The 13,901-nt window shown below is 69.4% G+C and overlaps 3 protein-coding genes across 11 annotated transcripts; 2 read left to right on the top strand and 1 right to left on the bottom strand.

Moving 5' to 3' along the window:
• Positions 1–377: 377 nt before the first annotated feature.
• Positions 378–5,235, top strand: TOMM40L (translocase of outer mitochondrial membrane 40 like). Of its 2 annotated transcripts, none has more exons than XM_066206988.1 (9): positions 378–590; positions 1,819–1,886; positions 1,995–2,087; positions 3,028–3,129; positions 3,377–3,482; positions 3,795–3,917; positions 4,394–4,470; positions 4,552–4,648; positions 4,735–5,235. In XM_066206988.1, the coding sequence occupies exons 1-9, from the start codon at positions 503–505 to the stop codon at positions 4,872–4,874; spliced, it is 894 nt and encodes a 297-aa protein (XP_066063085.1). In that variant the 5' UTR covers positions 378–502; the 3' UTR covers positions 4,875–5,235. The 2 variants fall into 2 exon arrangements, with proteins under 2 accessions (XP_066063085.1, XP_066063084.1); XM_066206987.1 differs by having other exon boundaries at positions 389–590; positions 4,546–4,648.
• NR1I3 (nuclear receptor subfamily 1 group I member 3) lies at positions 5,173–10,590 on the bottom strand. Of its 7 annotated transcripts, none has more exons than XM_066206982.1 (11): positions 10,380–10,586; positions 9,763–9,901; positions 8,747–8,877; positions 8,144–8,343; positions 7,299–7,477; positions 7,063–7,208; positions 6,723–6,824; positions 6,566–6,628; positions 5,691–5,807; positions 5,511–5,616; positions 5,202–5,439 (listed from the first exon to the last, which is right to left on the bottom strand). In XM_066206982.1, exons 1-11 carry the CDS (start codon positions 10,504–10,506, stop codon positions 5,310–5,312), a joined length of 1,440 nt encoding a protein of 479 aa, XP_066063079.1. In that variant the 5' UTR covers positions 10,507–10,586; the 3' UTR covers positions 5,202–5,309. The 7 variants fall into 7 exon arrangements, with proteins under 7 accessions (XP_066063077.1, XP_066063076.1, XP_066063080.1 ...); XM_066206985.1 differs by having other exon boundaries at positions 5,351–5,439; positions 6,555–6,628; positions 10,380–10,590; XM_066206980.1 differs by having other exon boundaries at positions 5,173–5,439; positions 5,511–5,807; positions 6,555–6,628; positions 10,380–10,582.
• Positions 10,591–11,321: 731 nt separating this feature from the next.
• On the top strand, positions 11,322–13,339 carry PCP4L1 (Purkinje cell protein 4 like 1). 2 transcript variants are annotated; one of them, XM_066206548.1, is made up of 3 exons: positions 11,322–11,838; positions 12,065–12,119; positions 12,627–13,339. In XM_066206548.1, the coding sequence occupies exons 1-3, from the start codon at positions 11,830–11,832 to the stop codon at positions 12,818–12,820; spliced, it is 258 nt and encodes an 85-aa protein (XP_066062645.1). In that variant the 5' UTR covers positions 11,322–11,829; the 3' UTR covers positions 12,821–13,339. The 2 variants fall into 2 exon arrangements, with proteins under 2 accessions (XP_066062645.1, XP_066062646.1); XM_066206549.1 differs by having other exon boundaries at positions 11,827–11,838; positions 12,065–12,138.
• Positions 13,340–13,901: the final 562 nt, after the last annotated feature.

Below are 13,901 nucleotides of genomic sequence, written 5' to 3' on the forward strand. Positions count from 1 at the left end.
AGGGTCTAGAGACGCGGCGACACGAAGCGGGGGTTGGCACAGAGCCAGGACGCTGCAGGCATGGAGGAGTTGGGGACATCACGACGACATGCGACACGCAGGGTGGGGACGCGGGGTGAGGGAGGTGGCACGGGAGCGAACAGGTGGTAGGGCGGGTCCAGGGGTGCGGAGAGCGCACACCGGGGGGGGTCATGGAGGTCACAGGACACTCGGGGGACAGCGGGGATTTGGGGACACGTGTGGCCAGCGCGGATCTGGCGACACGCGCGGGTTTGGGGACACCCGCGGGGACAGCAGGGTGGCGCGGAACGCGCCCGCCACGGAACGTCTCCGCTCTTGCCCGGCGGGTCCGGAGGGGTCGCATTCCGGCGCGGCCCCGCCCTCTCCTCTCAGCCAATGGGCGGCGCGCGTTGCCCGCGGCCAAGATGGCGGCGGCGCCCCCCGTGAGGGCGCTCCGGGCGGCGCCGGCCGCGATGGCGGCGGGCGCGGGCCCGTAGCGGCCATGGGCAACCGCGGCGGCCGCGCCCCGCGCCGGCCACAGCCCCGCGCCAACCCCGGCAGCTTCGATGAGCTGCACCGCCTCTGCAAAGGTGACACCGCGGGGCCGGGAGGGGACAGCGCGGGTGACGGCCGTGTCCCCTGAGGGGCTGGCCCGGGGGTCTCAGTGCTGGCCCCAAAAAGGGGCTGCGGGTGTCACGGGGGAGGTGACAGCCGTGTCGCCGCGTTGGGGGGTGACAGCTGTGTCCCGGGGGGCTCTGCGTGTGCCAAGGGGGGTGACAGCTGTGTCTGGGGGGTGACAGCCGTGTCCCTGTGAGGCGACAGCCGTGTCCCTGGGGGTCTCTGGGGGTGACAGCCGTGTCCCCAGGCGGGTGACATCCCTGTCCGGGGTTGACAGCCGTGTCCCCGGGGGTCTCTGGGTGTCCCCGGGGGTCTCTGGGTGTCTCTGGGGGTGACAGCCGTGTCCCCGGGGGTCTCTGGGTGTCCCCGGGGGTCTCTGGGTGTCCCCGGGGGTCTCTGGGTGTCCCTGGGAGGTGACAGCCGTGTCCCCGGGGGTCTCTGGGTGTCCCTGGGAGGTGACAGCCGTGTCCCCGGGGGTCTCTGGGTGTCCCCGGGGGTCTCTGGGTGTCCCTGGGGGGTGACAGCCGTGTCCCCGGGGGTCTCTGGGTGTCCCTGGGAGGTGACAGCCGTGTCCTCGGGGGTCTCTGGGTGTCCCTGGGAGGTGACAGCCGTGTCCCCGGGGGTCTCTGGGTGTCCCCGGGGGTCTCTGGGTGTCTCTGGGGGTGACAGCCGTGTCCCCGGGGGTCTCTGGGTGTCCCCGGGGGTCTCTGGGTGTCCCCGGGGGTCTCTGGGTGTCCCTGGGGGTGACAGCCGTGTCCCCGGTGGTCTCTGGGTGTCCCCGGGGGTCTCTGGGTGTCCCTGGGAGGTGACAGCCGTGTCCCCGGGGGTCTCTGGGTGTCCCTGGGGGGTGACAGCCGTGTCCCCGGGGGTCTCTGGGTGTCCCTGGGGGTGACAGCCGTGTCCCCGGGGGTCTCTGGGTGTCCCTGGGGGGTGACAGCCGTGTCCCCGGGGGTCTCTGGGTGTCCCTGGGGGGTGACAGCCGTGTCCCCGGGGGTCTCTGGGTGTCCCTGGGGGTGACAGCCGTGTCCCCGGGGGTCTCTGGGTGTCCCTGGGGGGTGACAGCCGTGCCCCCGGGGGTCTCTGGGTGTCCCTGGGAGGTGACAGCCGTGTCCCCGGTGGTCTCTGGGTGTCCCCGGGGGTCTCTGGGTGTCCCCGGGGGTCTCTGGGTGTCCCTGGGGGGTGACAGCCGTGTCCCCACAGAGGTGTTCCCGCCGCAGATGGAGGGGGTGAAGCTGATCGTCACCAAGACCCTGAGCAGCCACTTCCAGGTCGGGGAGGGGACACCTGGGGACACCTCGGTGGGGGGGGGGGGGGGGGGGGGTGGCCGTGTGTCCCCCCACCCCGCGGTGTCCCCTGTGACCCCGGTGTCCCCGCAGGTGACACACACGGTGCACATGAGCACCCTGGGCCCCTCGGGCTATCGCTTCAACGCCACCTTCGTGGGGGACCGCCAGCTGGGGCCCACCGAGGTGACACCGCCGCGGGGGGGGTGGCCTCGGGGTGGCGGCAGGGGGGTTGTCACCCCCTCGGGGACGTCGTGGTCACCCCGAGGAGCCCAGGGCCGTGGGGGCGTTGTGGTCATCGGTGACCCCGGGTGGCCTCGGGGTGGTTGGTGGCCTCAGGGTGGCCCTGGGGGGTCGGTGGTGGCCTCAGGGTGGCCTCAGGGTGCTTGGGGGGTCTTGGGGTGAGGGGTGGTCCCAGGTGGCCCTGGGGTCGTTGGTGGCCTTGGGGTCATTGGTGGTCCCAAGTGACCTCAGGGTCATTGGTGGCCTTGGGGTCTTTGGTGGCCCCGGGGTGAGGGGTGGTCCCGGGTGACCCTGGGATTGTTGGGGACCTCAGAATCACCTTGGGGTGGTGGGTGGCCCCAGGGTGGCCAGTGGCTTTGGGGTCAGTGGTGACCCCAGGGTGGTCAGTGGCCTTGGGGTCAGTGGTGGCCCCAGGGTGGTCAGTGGCTTTGGGGTCAGTGGTGACCCCAGGGTGGTCAGTGACCTTGGGGTCAGTGGTGACCCCAGGGTGGTCAGTGGCTTTGGGGTCAGTGGTGGCCCCAGGGTGGTCAGTGGCTTTGGGGTCAGTGGTGACCCCAGGGTGGTCAGTGACCTTGGGGTCAGTGGTGACCCCAGGATGGTCAGTGGCCTTGGGGTCAGTGGTGGCCCCAGGGTGGTCAGTGACCTTGGGGTCAGTGGTGACCCCAGGATGGTCAGTGACCTTGGGGTCAGTGGTGGCCCCAGGGTGGTCAGTGGCCTTGGGGTCAGTGGTGGCCACTGGGGTCATCGGTGTCCTCGGTGTCACCACTGCCCTGGGGCTCACTGGTGACCTCCCCGGGCCGGGGACACTGGGGTGTCGCGGCCACCCGGAGCCGGGGACGCGCGGTGGTGGCCGTGCCCTGTCCCCACGGCGGGCTGTCCCCAGGCGTTCCCCACGCTGCTCGGGGACATGGACAGCGCCGGCAGCCTCAACGCCCAGGCCCTGCACCTGCTGGGGGAGCGCCTCCGCGCCAAGGCCGTCTTCCAGGTGAGCCCCGGGTCACCTGTGTGTCACCTGTGTGTCACCTGTGTGTCACCTGTGTCATCTGTGTGTCACCTGTGTGTGTGACCTGTGTGTCACCTGTGTGTGTGACCTGTGTGTCACCTGCTGGGGGAGCACCTCCGCGCCAAGGCCGTCTTCCAGGAGAGCCTGGGTCACCTGTGTGTGTGTCACCTGCGTGTCCCCCGCGTGTCCCCGCGTGTCCCCCCGTGTCAGGTGTCCCGTGTCCCCGCAGACGCACCAGGCGCGCTTTGTGACGTGGCAGTTTGACGGCGAGTACCGCGGGGACGACTGCACGGCCACGCTCACGCTGGGCAACCCCGACCTGCTGGGCGGCTCCGGTGAGAGCCCCGGGGACAGGGACGTCCCCTCGGGGCCGGGGGTGACCCTGGGGACAGGGACGTCCCCTCGGGGGTGGTGGTGACCCTTGGGGACACTACAGTGACTTTGGTGGCCCCGGTGGCCACGGTAGCCCTGCTGAGGCCGCAGTGTCCCCGCAGTGATTGTGGTGACACTGTGGGGACACCGCGGTGACACCGCTGTCCCCGCAGTGATCGTGGTGGCACTGTGGGGACACCGTGGTGACGCTGCTGTCCCCGCAGTGATCGTGGTGACACTGTGGGGGCACCGCGGTGACACTGCTGTCCCCGCAGTGATCGTGGTGGCCCATTTCCTGCAGAGCGTCACGGCCCGGCTGGTGCTGGGCGGGGAGCTGGTGTACCACCGGCGCCCCGGGGAGGAGGGGGCCATCCTCACCCTGGCCGGGAAATACTCAGGTGGGGACACCTGGGGACACCCGGGGGGCAGCCGGGGACACCCTGGGGACACCTGGGGACACTTGGGGATGTCTGGGGGGCACCTGGGGACACCTGGGGACACACCTGGAGACACCCTGGGGACAGTGGGACGGAGGGTGGGGACACCTGGGGGACCCCTGGGGACACCTGGGGACACTGGGACAGGGGATGGGGACACCTGGGGACACTGGGACAGGGGGTGGGGGACACCTGGGGACACCTGGGGACACCCTGGGACACCTGGTGACACCTGGGGATGCCTGGAGACATCCTGGGCACACTGGGACAGGGGATGGAGACACCTGGGGACACTCGGACAGGGGTTGGGGACACCTGGGGACACCCTGGGACACCTGGCGACACCTGGGGATGCCTGGAGACATCCTGGGGACACCTGGGGACACCCAAGGGACACCCAGGGGACACCTGGGCACGCCGCTCCCTCTCCGTTGCAGCCCCGAACTGGGTGTCCACGCTCAACCTGGGCTCCGGGGGGGCCCACGCCAGCTACTACCACCGGGCCAACGAGCAGGTGCGTGTGTCCCCGCCGTCCCCTCCGTCCCCGCCGTCCCCGCCGTCCCCGTGACCGCCGCGTCCCCTCGGCCAGGTGCAGGTGGGCGTGGAGCTGGAGGCCAACACGCGCCTGCAGGAGACCACCTTCGCCTTCGGCTACCAGCTCAACCTGCCGCGGGCCAACGCCGTCTTCAGAGGTGGGGCCGGGCCGCCGGCGGCCTCGTGTCACCCCGCTGTCACCTGCCGCCGGCGGCGCTCAGCTGTCCCCGCTGTCCCCCGGCAGGGCTCCTGGACAGCAACTGGAGCGTGGGGGGCGTCCTGGAGAAGAAGTTGCCCCCGCTGCCCGTGACGCTGGCCCTGGGGGCTTTCCTCAACCACTGGAGGAGCCGCTTCCATTGCGGCTTCAGCGTCACCGTGGGCTGAGGGACAGCGGGGACAGCGGGGACAGCCAGCCACCGTCCTGCTCAGGGAGCCGTCGGGCCGTGCAGGTGCCGCAGGGACCCGTGGGGACAGCGGGGACACCGGGCTGGGGACAGCGAGTGACAGCGCCGCGGGTGGCGGCCGCGAGGGGGACCGGGTGTCCCCGGTGTCACCCGCGGGGTGTGGTCACTGCCCGGGGGACCGGGTGTCCCCGTTGTTGTCCGCGGTGTCACCCCCGGGGTGTGGTCACTGCCATGGGTCCGGGCGTCCCCGTTGTCCCCAACACCAGGGCGGCCGTGCCTCAAGTTTCCCCTCGGTGCCACACCCGGATAAATAAAGGAGCTTTACTCTGTGCCCGCCGGGAGCCGGGGGAGCAGGTGACATTTGGGCACACGGGCCTGGCGGCGCGGCGGGGAGGTGTCGCGGGTGTCGCCAGGCTCAGCTGATGATCTCGGAGAGCAGCGGCGTCATGGCCGACAGGTCGTGGATGTGCAGGATCTGCCGCGTGTTCTCCGCCTTCAGCGTCTGCAGCTCCGTCAGCAGCAGCAGCAGCTTGGCGTACAGGAACCTCGGGGACGGGAGGGGACCGTGAGCCGGGGACCGCCACCCCCGCCCCGTGTCGCTGTCACCGTCACCGACCTGTCCTCGCGGCGCGGGTGCTGGTGCTCGATGTAGCTCTGCAGCGTCACCGCCACCTTCTCCTGGAACTGGTCGATGACATCGCGCTGGGCGATGCCCGCGTGGTCTGGGGAGGGGACACTCGGGCTCAGCCGGTGGCCCTTGGGGACAGCGGGGTGTCCCCGGGGGCGCGGCGCTGACCTGGCGAGAAGAGCAGCATGGCCTGCAGCAGCGCGTACTCGGCCTCGTGCAGCCGCAGCCGCCGCAGGCTCTCGTGGAACTTGAGCAGCGGCTCCAGGTAGATCTGCTGGAAGCCGGCTGGGGGGGGGGATACCCCCCGAAACACGGGGGTTAGCCCCCCGAAAATCCGAGTTTGGGGTCACTGAGTGTCCTGTCACCACCGTGTCACCACCCCCAGAGTGTCACCTCCAGGGATCCCCCCGAAACACCGCGGTTAGCCCCCCGAAAATCCACGTTTGGGATCGGTGGGTGTCCTGTCACCACCCCCGGAGTGTCACCTCCAGGGATCCCCCCGAAACACGGGGGTTAGCCCCCCGAAAATCCGAGGCTGGGGTCACCGGGTGTCCTGTCACCACCGTGTCACCACCAGCCCGGGAGTGCCACCTCCAGGAATGGCCCCTCCAAACCTCCCTGAGCCCCTTCCCCGACCTTTTCCCTTTTCCTGGAGGGATTTTTCCCAGGTTTCCCCCCGGCACGGCCGGAGGCTCTGTCCCCGTGTCCTGTCCCCGTTCCCTGGGCTCAGACCCCGCATCCCCCCCGGATCCCCCTTTTCTCCGGGATGAGCGTTCCCATCTCCCCCGGGAATCCTCCAGACCCTTCCCTGGGCGCCCTCCGGCCCCTCCGGCCCGTCCCCAGCCCGAGTGACCACAACTGGACACGGCCCTCCAGGTGTGGCCCGCTGCTGTGGCCGCGCTGTCCCCAACCCCGCCCAGGTGCCACCCTGGGCACAGCGGGGCGCACCTGGGACACAGCTGAACGTGCCTGGGCACACCTGGAGCACACCTGGGGCACACCGGGGCACACCCGGGGCACGCCTTAACACACCTGGGGCGCACCTGCGGACACCTGGGGCACACCTGGGGCACAGCTGAACATGCCTGGGCACACCTGGAGCACACCTGGGGCACAGGTGGGGCACATCTGGAGAACACCTGGGACACACCTGAGCACCCTGGGCACACCTGAGTACACCTGGGGCACACCTGAACACACCTGGGCACACCGGGGCACATCTGGGCACACCTGGCGCACACCTGAGCACACCTGGGAACATCTGGGGCACACCTAAGTACACCTGGGCACACCTGAGCACACCTGGGACACAGCTGAACATGCCTGAGCACACCTGGGGCACACCTGGGCACACCTGGCTCGTGCCCAGCCGCTGTCCCTTGGTGTCCAACTCCTCTGTCCCCACCCCTGTGACAACTCTTTGTCCTGTCCCCCTCCTCCCCTTGCGTTGTCCCCGCGGATCCCGCCTGCCCGGAGCCCCTCCCGCCCCACAGCCGTGTCCCCAGGTGTCCCCAGGTGTCCCCAGGTGTCCCCGCGGTACCCAGGGCCCCGTCGCGGATGGTGTAGCAGCGCTGGCCGCACTCCCAGGCCTTGGTGGCGGGGTTGAAGACGGTGTTGAAGCGGATCTGGCAGATCCCCAGCGTGGCCCCTTTGAGCAGCGAGATCTGCGCCTCCAGCGGCAGGCTCCTGCCCGGGGAGGGGACACGGCGACACCGTCGCGGCGACACCGTGGTGGCATCGGGCGGTGGCTCCGGGCCGCGTCCCCGCCCCGCGCACCTGAAGACCGGGATCTCCTTGGCGAATTTGATCACCTGCTGGATCATGAAGGTGCTCAGGTCGGCGAACTGCGGCAGCAGCGACGGCGCGTCCGGCGGCTCCTCCTCGCGCGGCGACAGCGACATCTCGGCGGCGACAGCGGAGCCCCGCGGGCTGGGCACCAACAGGCGCACGGCGGGCTGGGGACAGCCAGGCCTCAGCGCGGGGGACACGCGGGGACACGCGGGGCGGCGGTGGGGACAGGCTGGGGACACGCGGGGACACTGGGGGCGGCGGTGGGGACAGGCTGGGGACACGCGGGGACACGCGGGGCGGCGGTGGGGACAGGCTGGGGACACGCGGGGACACGCGGGATGGCGGTGGGGACAGGCTGGGACATCGTGGGGACAGTCTGGACATCTTTGGGGACAGTCTCGGTAGTCGTGGGGACAGTCAGGACATTTTTTGGGGACAGTTGGGGCATCGTGGGGACAGTCTGGACATCTTTGGTGACAATGGGGACGTCGTGGGGATAGTCTGGGTACACACGGGGACAGTCAGGACATCTTGGGGACAGTCCAGGTACCCGTGGGGACAGTCAGGACATCTTTGGGGACACTTGGGCCATCGTGGGGACAGCTGAAGCCTCTTTGGGGACAGACAGGGCACCCACAGGAACAACTGTGTCACTGTGGGGAGCGGCTGGGTCACTCCAGGGGACACTGGGGGCACCCGTGGGGACATCTGGGTCACCCCAGGGGACAGCCAGGACACCCACAGGGCCAGCTGGGCCACCCAGAGGGGACAGGAGTGTCCCCCGTTGGGGACAGGGGTGTCCCGTTGCGGACAGGGGTGTCCCCGCTCACCCAGTAACTGCTGAACTGGGAGAAGCTGGAGTCGAAGGTTCGCTGGTGGGCGGCGATGAGGAGCGCGATGAGCTCCTGCTGCTCGGCCGTCAGTCCCTGCTGTCCCCCGGCCTGTCCCTGCTGTCCCCGCTGTCCCCCGGGCTGTCCCCGCTGTCCCCGCAGCTCCCGCCGCCGCCGCAGCGCCTCCTCCGACATGATCACTGCCACCCCCGCGCGCCGCTGTCACCGCCGCCGCAGGCAGCGGGGACAGCGGGGACAGCGGGGACAGCGAGCTGTCCCCTCCCCGAGCGGGTCCCCGCTGTCCCCCTCCCTGCCACCTCTGTGCCCTGTCCCCTCCCCTGCCACCCCACCCAGCCGCTTCTCTCTGTGCCTTGTCCCCTCCAGGTCCCCTTTATCCCACCCAGGTGCTCCCCCGTGTCCTCACCCCTGTCCCCGCTGTCCCCGTGCCACGTCCCCGCACCCCCAGGTGTCCCCACCCCTGTCCCCGCTGTCCCCGTGTCACGTCCCCGCACCCCCAGGTGTCCCCGCCATGTCCCCCTTGTCCCCTCCAGGTCCCCTTTATGCCACCCAGGTGTCCCCGCGGGTGTCCCCAGTGTCACTCACTGTCCTTCCTCATGCCCACGTCCAGGCACTTCTGGAGGCGACAGGCCTGGCACTGTCGCCGCTTGGCCTTGGTGACAGGGCAGCGCCGCGCCAGGGGACACGTGAACCGGACCCCTTTGATGATGGAGCGCCTGCGGGGACACGGCCACTGTCACCGCGTGTCCCCGGGGCCGGGGCGGGGCTCGAGCGCGGGGTGGCAGCGGCTGTCCCGTCTTGTCACACCCCGTCACCGCCCCTGGGACCAGCCTGTGCCACCCCTGCCCATCCCACCCTGTCCCCTTGTCCCATCCCAGCCCGTCCTGTCCTGTCCCATCCTGTCACCGCATCCCACTTTGTCCCCTCACTCTGTCCCTTGTCCCGTCCTGTTTTATCCCTCCCTGTCCCATCCCACCCTGTCCCCTTGTCCCATCCCATATTGTCCCTGTCCCATCCCACCCTGCCCTGTCCCCTTCTCCCATCCCGTCCTTTCCCGTCCTGTTTGTCCCATGCCACCCTGTCCCTTTGTCCCATCCTGTCCCATTCCACCCCATTTTGTCCCTGTCCCCTTGTCCCATCCCACCCTGTCCCTTTGGCCCATCCCATCCCTCGGTCCCCTTGTCCCATCCTGTCCTTTCCCATCTTCTTTGTCCCATCCAGCCCCTGTCCCACCCTGTCCCCTTGGCCCACTCCACTCTGTCCCATTCCCATCTTGTCCTTTCCCATCCTGCCTTGTCCCTTGTCCCCAGTCCCACCACCCCCACTTTGTCCCCAACCTCTCCCCACCTTGTCCCTTGTCCCATCCCACACTCTCCCCTCGCCCCATCCCATCGTGTCCCCTTGTCCCGTCTTGTCCTTTCCCATCCTTTGTCCCGTCCTGCCTTGTCCCCTTGTCCCTTGTCCCATCCAGTCCCTTTCCCATCCTGTCCCATCCCACATTTCCCCTTGTCCCATCCCATCCCATCGTGTCCCCGGCTGTCCCCGGCTGTCCCCGCGGTGTCCCTCGGCTGTCCCCGGCTGTCCCCGCGGTGTCCCCGCACCTGAAGAAGCCCTTGCAGCCCTCGCAGCTCATGACGTGGAAGTGGTACCCGCTGGCCCTGTCCCCGCACACGGCGCACACTTTGTCCCCGTCGGGCTCTGTGTCCCCAGGGGGGTCCCGGGGGCTGGCCAGGGACACGGCTGGGGACACACGGGGACAGCGGGGGGTGACACGCAGCCGCCACCGGCTCCTCCTGTCCCCTCGAGGCCGCGGTGTCCCCTGCCTGTCACCCACGTGAACCTGCCTGCCACCGCGGTGTCCCTCCACCCGCGGTGCTGTCACCCGTGTGTCCCTGTCGGTCCCCTGCGGTCCCCGTGTGTCCCCTCCAGTCCCTGAGTGTCCCCTCTGGTCCCTGAGTGTCCCCATGTGTCCTCTGCATCCCCCGAGTGTCCCCTCCGGTCCCCGAGTGTCCCCGCTGGTCCCTGAGTGTCCCCTCTGCTCCCTGCGTGTCCCCTCCAGTCCCTGAGTGTCCCCTCCAGTCCCTGAGTGTCCCCGCTGGTCCCTGCATGTCCCCTCCTGTCGCCGTGTGTCCCCTGCATTCCCAGAGTGTCCCCGCTGCTCCCCGTGTGTCCCCTCCTGTCCCCTCCGGTCCCCGCGTGTCCCCGCCGGTGGCGGTACCTGAGCCGGTGTCCCCCGGTGCGGTCGGTGACGGGGGATTGTCCCCACGCGGTGAGGGGACACCGGGTCCCCGAGCGTCCTCGCCGGTCCCTGCGTGTCCTCTGCGGTGTCCGGGTGTCCCCTCCATTCCCCGCGTGTCCCCGCCGGTCCCCGAGCGTCCCCTGCGGTCCCCGCGTGTCCCCGCCGGTCCCCGAGTGTCCCCGCCGGTGGCAGCAAGGGCCCCGTGGAGTTTGAACCTTGAACTTGAGCGAGGCGGGGACAGCGCGGGGCGGAGGGGACAGGTGACACCTGGCGGGGGGACAGGACACAGACAGCGCGGGAGGGGACAGGGAGGGGACAGGGGAGCACAAGGATGGCAGCTGTGGGGGACACAGGGACACGGGGGACAGCCAGACACCGAGGGGACACCACATGGTGACAGGCACGGAGGCGACAGCCAGGATGTCACAGCTGCGCGCTGAGGGTGGCACTGGGAGCAGCAGAACTCAGAGGGGACACGGTGGTGGCCGTCCTGTCACCGCTGTCCCCACAGGAAGGTCCCTGTCACCAGCACTGGCGGTGTCCCCATCGCGGGGACCTGTGCGCTGTCCCCAGGTGTCACCGCCACCGGGAGGGTGGCACCAGGGGGGCTCACGGTCACCCCGGTGCCCTCACAGTCCCCGAGCTCCCCTGTGTCCCCTCGTGTCCCCTCCATGTCCCCTGTGCCCCCTGTGTCCCCCAATCCCCCAATGTCCCCATGTCCCCCAATGTTCCCCAATTCTCCCGTGTCCCCCCAATGTCCCCCAGTGTCCCCAATGTCCCCAGTGTCCCCCCAATGTCCCCCAGTGTCCCCAGTGTCCCCCCAGTGCCCCCAATGTCCCCCAGTGTCCCCAATGTCCCCAGTGTCCCCAGTGTCCCCCCAGTGTCCCCCAATGTTCCCAGTGTCCCCCCAATGTCCCCCAGTGTCCCCAATGTCCCCAATGTCCCCAATGTCCCCCAATGTGTCCCCCCAATGTGTCCCCCAATGTCCCCAGTGTCCCCCAGTGTCCCCAATGTCCCCCAATGTGCCCCCCAATGTCCCTCAATGTGTCCCCAGTGTCCCCCAGTGTCCCCAATGTCCCCTAATGTGTCCCCCAGTGTCCCCCAGTGTCCCCTAATGTGTCCCCTAATGTGTCCCCTAATGTGTCCCCTAATGTGTCCCCCAGTGTCCCCTAATGTGTCCCCTAATGTGTCCCCCAATGTGTTCCCCAGTGTCCCCTAATGTGTCCCCCAATGTCCCCAGTGTCCCCCGTGTCCCCCCGGGTCCGTCGCGCCCGGAGCGAGGAGAAAAATCCCTCGCTAGTGGGCGTGTCCATCATAGACCCGCCCCACTTCCCATTGGCTGCGCTCGGCTGTCACTCACACCCCGCCCCTATAAAAGCGGCGGCGGCGGCGCCGGTCCGGCACTCGGGGAGCGGCGGCGGCGGGCGGGATGAGCGAGGTGGGGACACCGGGGACACCGGGGGGGTCGGAGGGACACGGGGACACTCTGGGGACTCTGGAGCACAGCTGTCACCTCCCCTTTCCCCCTGGAGCCACCCCAGCCCTCCTGAGCCCCACTCTGGCTGGAGCTTGGGGGGACCCTGGGGACAATGCGGGGACACTGGGGGGACCCTGGGGACAGCGGAGCCCCTGTGTCACCCCCCCCGGGTCCCCTCTGTCCGCAGCGCAGCCCCCATGGTCCCCCCTCGGCGGCGGAGGCCCCCGGTGGGCAGCAGCAAGGTGAGGACCCCCGGCTCAGGTGGGGCGCGGGTCCCCTGTCCCCTCTGTCCCCTCTGTCCCCTCCTGTCCCCGGAGACCCCAGGGTGGGTGTCCCTGTCCTTGCAGGGGGGGGTGACACCCGGGTGGATTTGGGGACCCGCTCTGTCCCTCCCCTGTCCCCGGGGAGGTGTCGGGGTGTCCCCCCCCAGGGGACTTCCGGGGGTGGGGGGTGAGGGGGAACCCGGGGGGGTGGCAGGGTGTCCCCCTGGATGTCCCCCCGGTGACTCTGGGGGTGCCAGGCTGTCCCTTGTCCCCCGGGGGGATGGCAGGATGTGCCCCTGAGTGTCCCCTGGGTGTGCCAGGCTGTCCCTTGTCCCCCCGGGCCGGTGGCAGGGTGTCCCCTGGGTGTCCCCGGGATGACTCTGGGTGTGCCAGGCTGTCCCTTGTCCCCCCGGGGAGATGCCAGGCTGTCCCTTGTCCCCCGGGGGGATGGCAGGGTGTCCCCGCGGTGACTCTGGGGGCCGCCAGGCTGTCCCCAAGGACGTCCCTGCCCCGTCCCCCCTCCAGCCAAGGCCGGTGACCCCAAGAAGGAGGAGGAGGAGGAGGAGGAGGAGGAGGAGATCGACATCGACCTGAGCGCGCCCGAGACCGAGCGGGCGGCTCTCGCCATCCAGGGGAAATTCCGCGAATTCCAGAGGCGCAAGAAGGAGCCGGGGCCCTGAGGGGGGGGGCCCGGGACCCCCCAAACCCTCGTGGGGACCCCCAAACCTTCGCGGGCCCTCCCCTGCCCCGAGGCGGGACCCCGAGTGACACCGGGGGGTGTGGAGGGGACACAGCCGGGTGTCCCCGCAGGGGAGGTGACCCTCGTGGGAGGGGGCGGCTGGAGCCCCCCCGTCTTCCTGGGGACCCCCAATTTCCCGGGAATCCCCCATTTCCCTGTCCTGTGATGGCGCTGGGAACACGCCGGGGGGCGGGAGCGGGGGGGGGGGACACGGCGGTGTCCCCAAGCGAGGGGAGCCCCAGGGTGGGGGACAGGTCCCTCTGCAGCCCCCACCCCAGGAAATCGGGGCTCCCCACCCTCGTGTCACTGTCACTGCCCCCTCCTCATCCTCCTGTCACTGTCACCGTCCCCCTGCCCACCCTCGTGTCACTGTCACTGTCCCCTCCTGTCACTGTCACTGTCCCCCCCCCCCCGGGAGAGGTTTTTTACCCTTTGTGCCGAGAATAAAGTGTGAGGAAGAGGAGGGTGGTCTGCGGGGTCGGGGGGACTCGGGGACCCCCATGTCCCCCTTCTCCGGTGGGGGGGAGGGGTGGATGGACCCCCCCCTTAAATCCCGGGGGGGGTTGGGAACCACTCCAGCCCCCCCCCCCTCCCCCCACAAGATTTCTCTTGGGGGTTTTTTGGGGGGGATTTGAAGGATTTCCAGGGAAATTGACAAGAATTTCTCATCCGTTTCAGCGGCTCGGGCGCCCCAAAAGTGCTCGGAGGGTTCCCAGCAGGGTTTGGGGGGGGTTGGCAGCTGGATTTGGGGGGTTGGCAGCTGGATTTTGGGGGATTCGCAGCTGGATTTTGGGGGGGGCTTGGCAGCTGAATTTGGGGGGTTCGCAGCTGGATTTTGGGGGATTCGCAGCTGGATTTTGGGGGGGGGGGGTTGCAATAGGGTTTGGAGAGGGGGCGGGGGGATTCAGGAGGGTTTGGAGGGTCTGCGCTGGGATTTTGGGGGGCTCGTGGCCAGATTTTGGGGGGGTTTTCAGCCGGGTTTTGGGGGGTTCGCAGAAAGATTTTGGGGGGTTCGCAGTCAG

Source organism: Chamaea fasciata, unplaced genomic scaffold (assembly GCF_029207755.1).
Source record: "Chamaea fasciata isolate MVZ Bird 193981 ecotype frontalis unplaced genomic scaffold, bChaFas1.0.hap1 SCAF_31, whole genome shotgun sequence".
NCBI classification, from domain to species: Eukaryota; Metazoa; Chordata; class Aves; order Passeriformes; family Sylviidae; genus Chamaea; species Chamaea fasciata.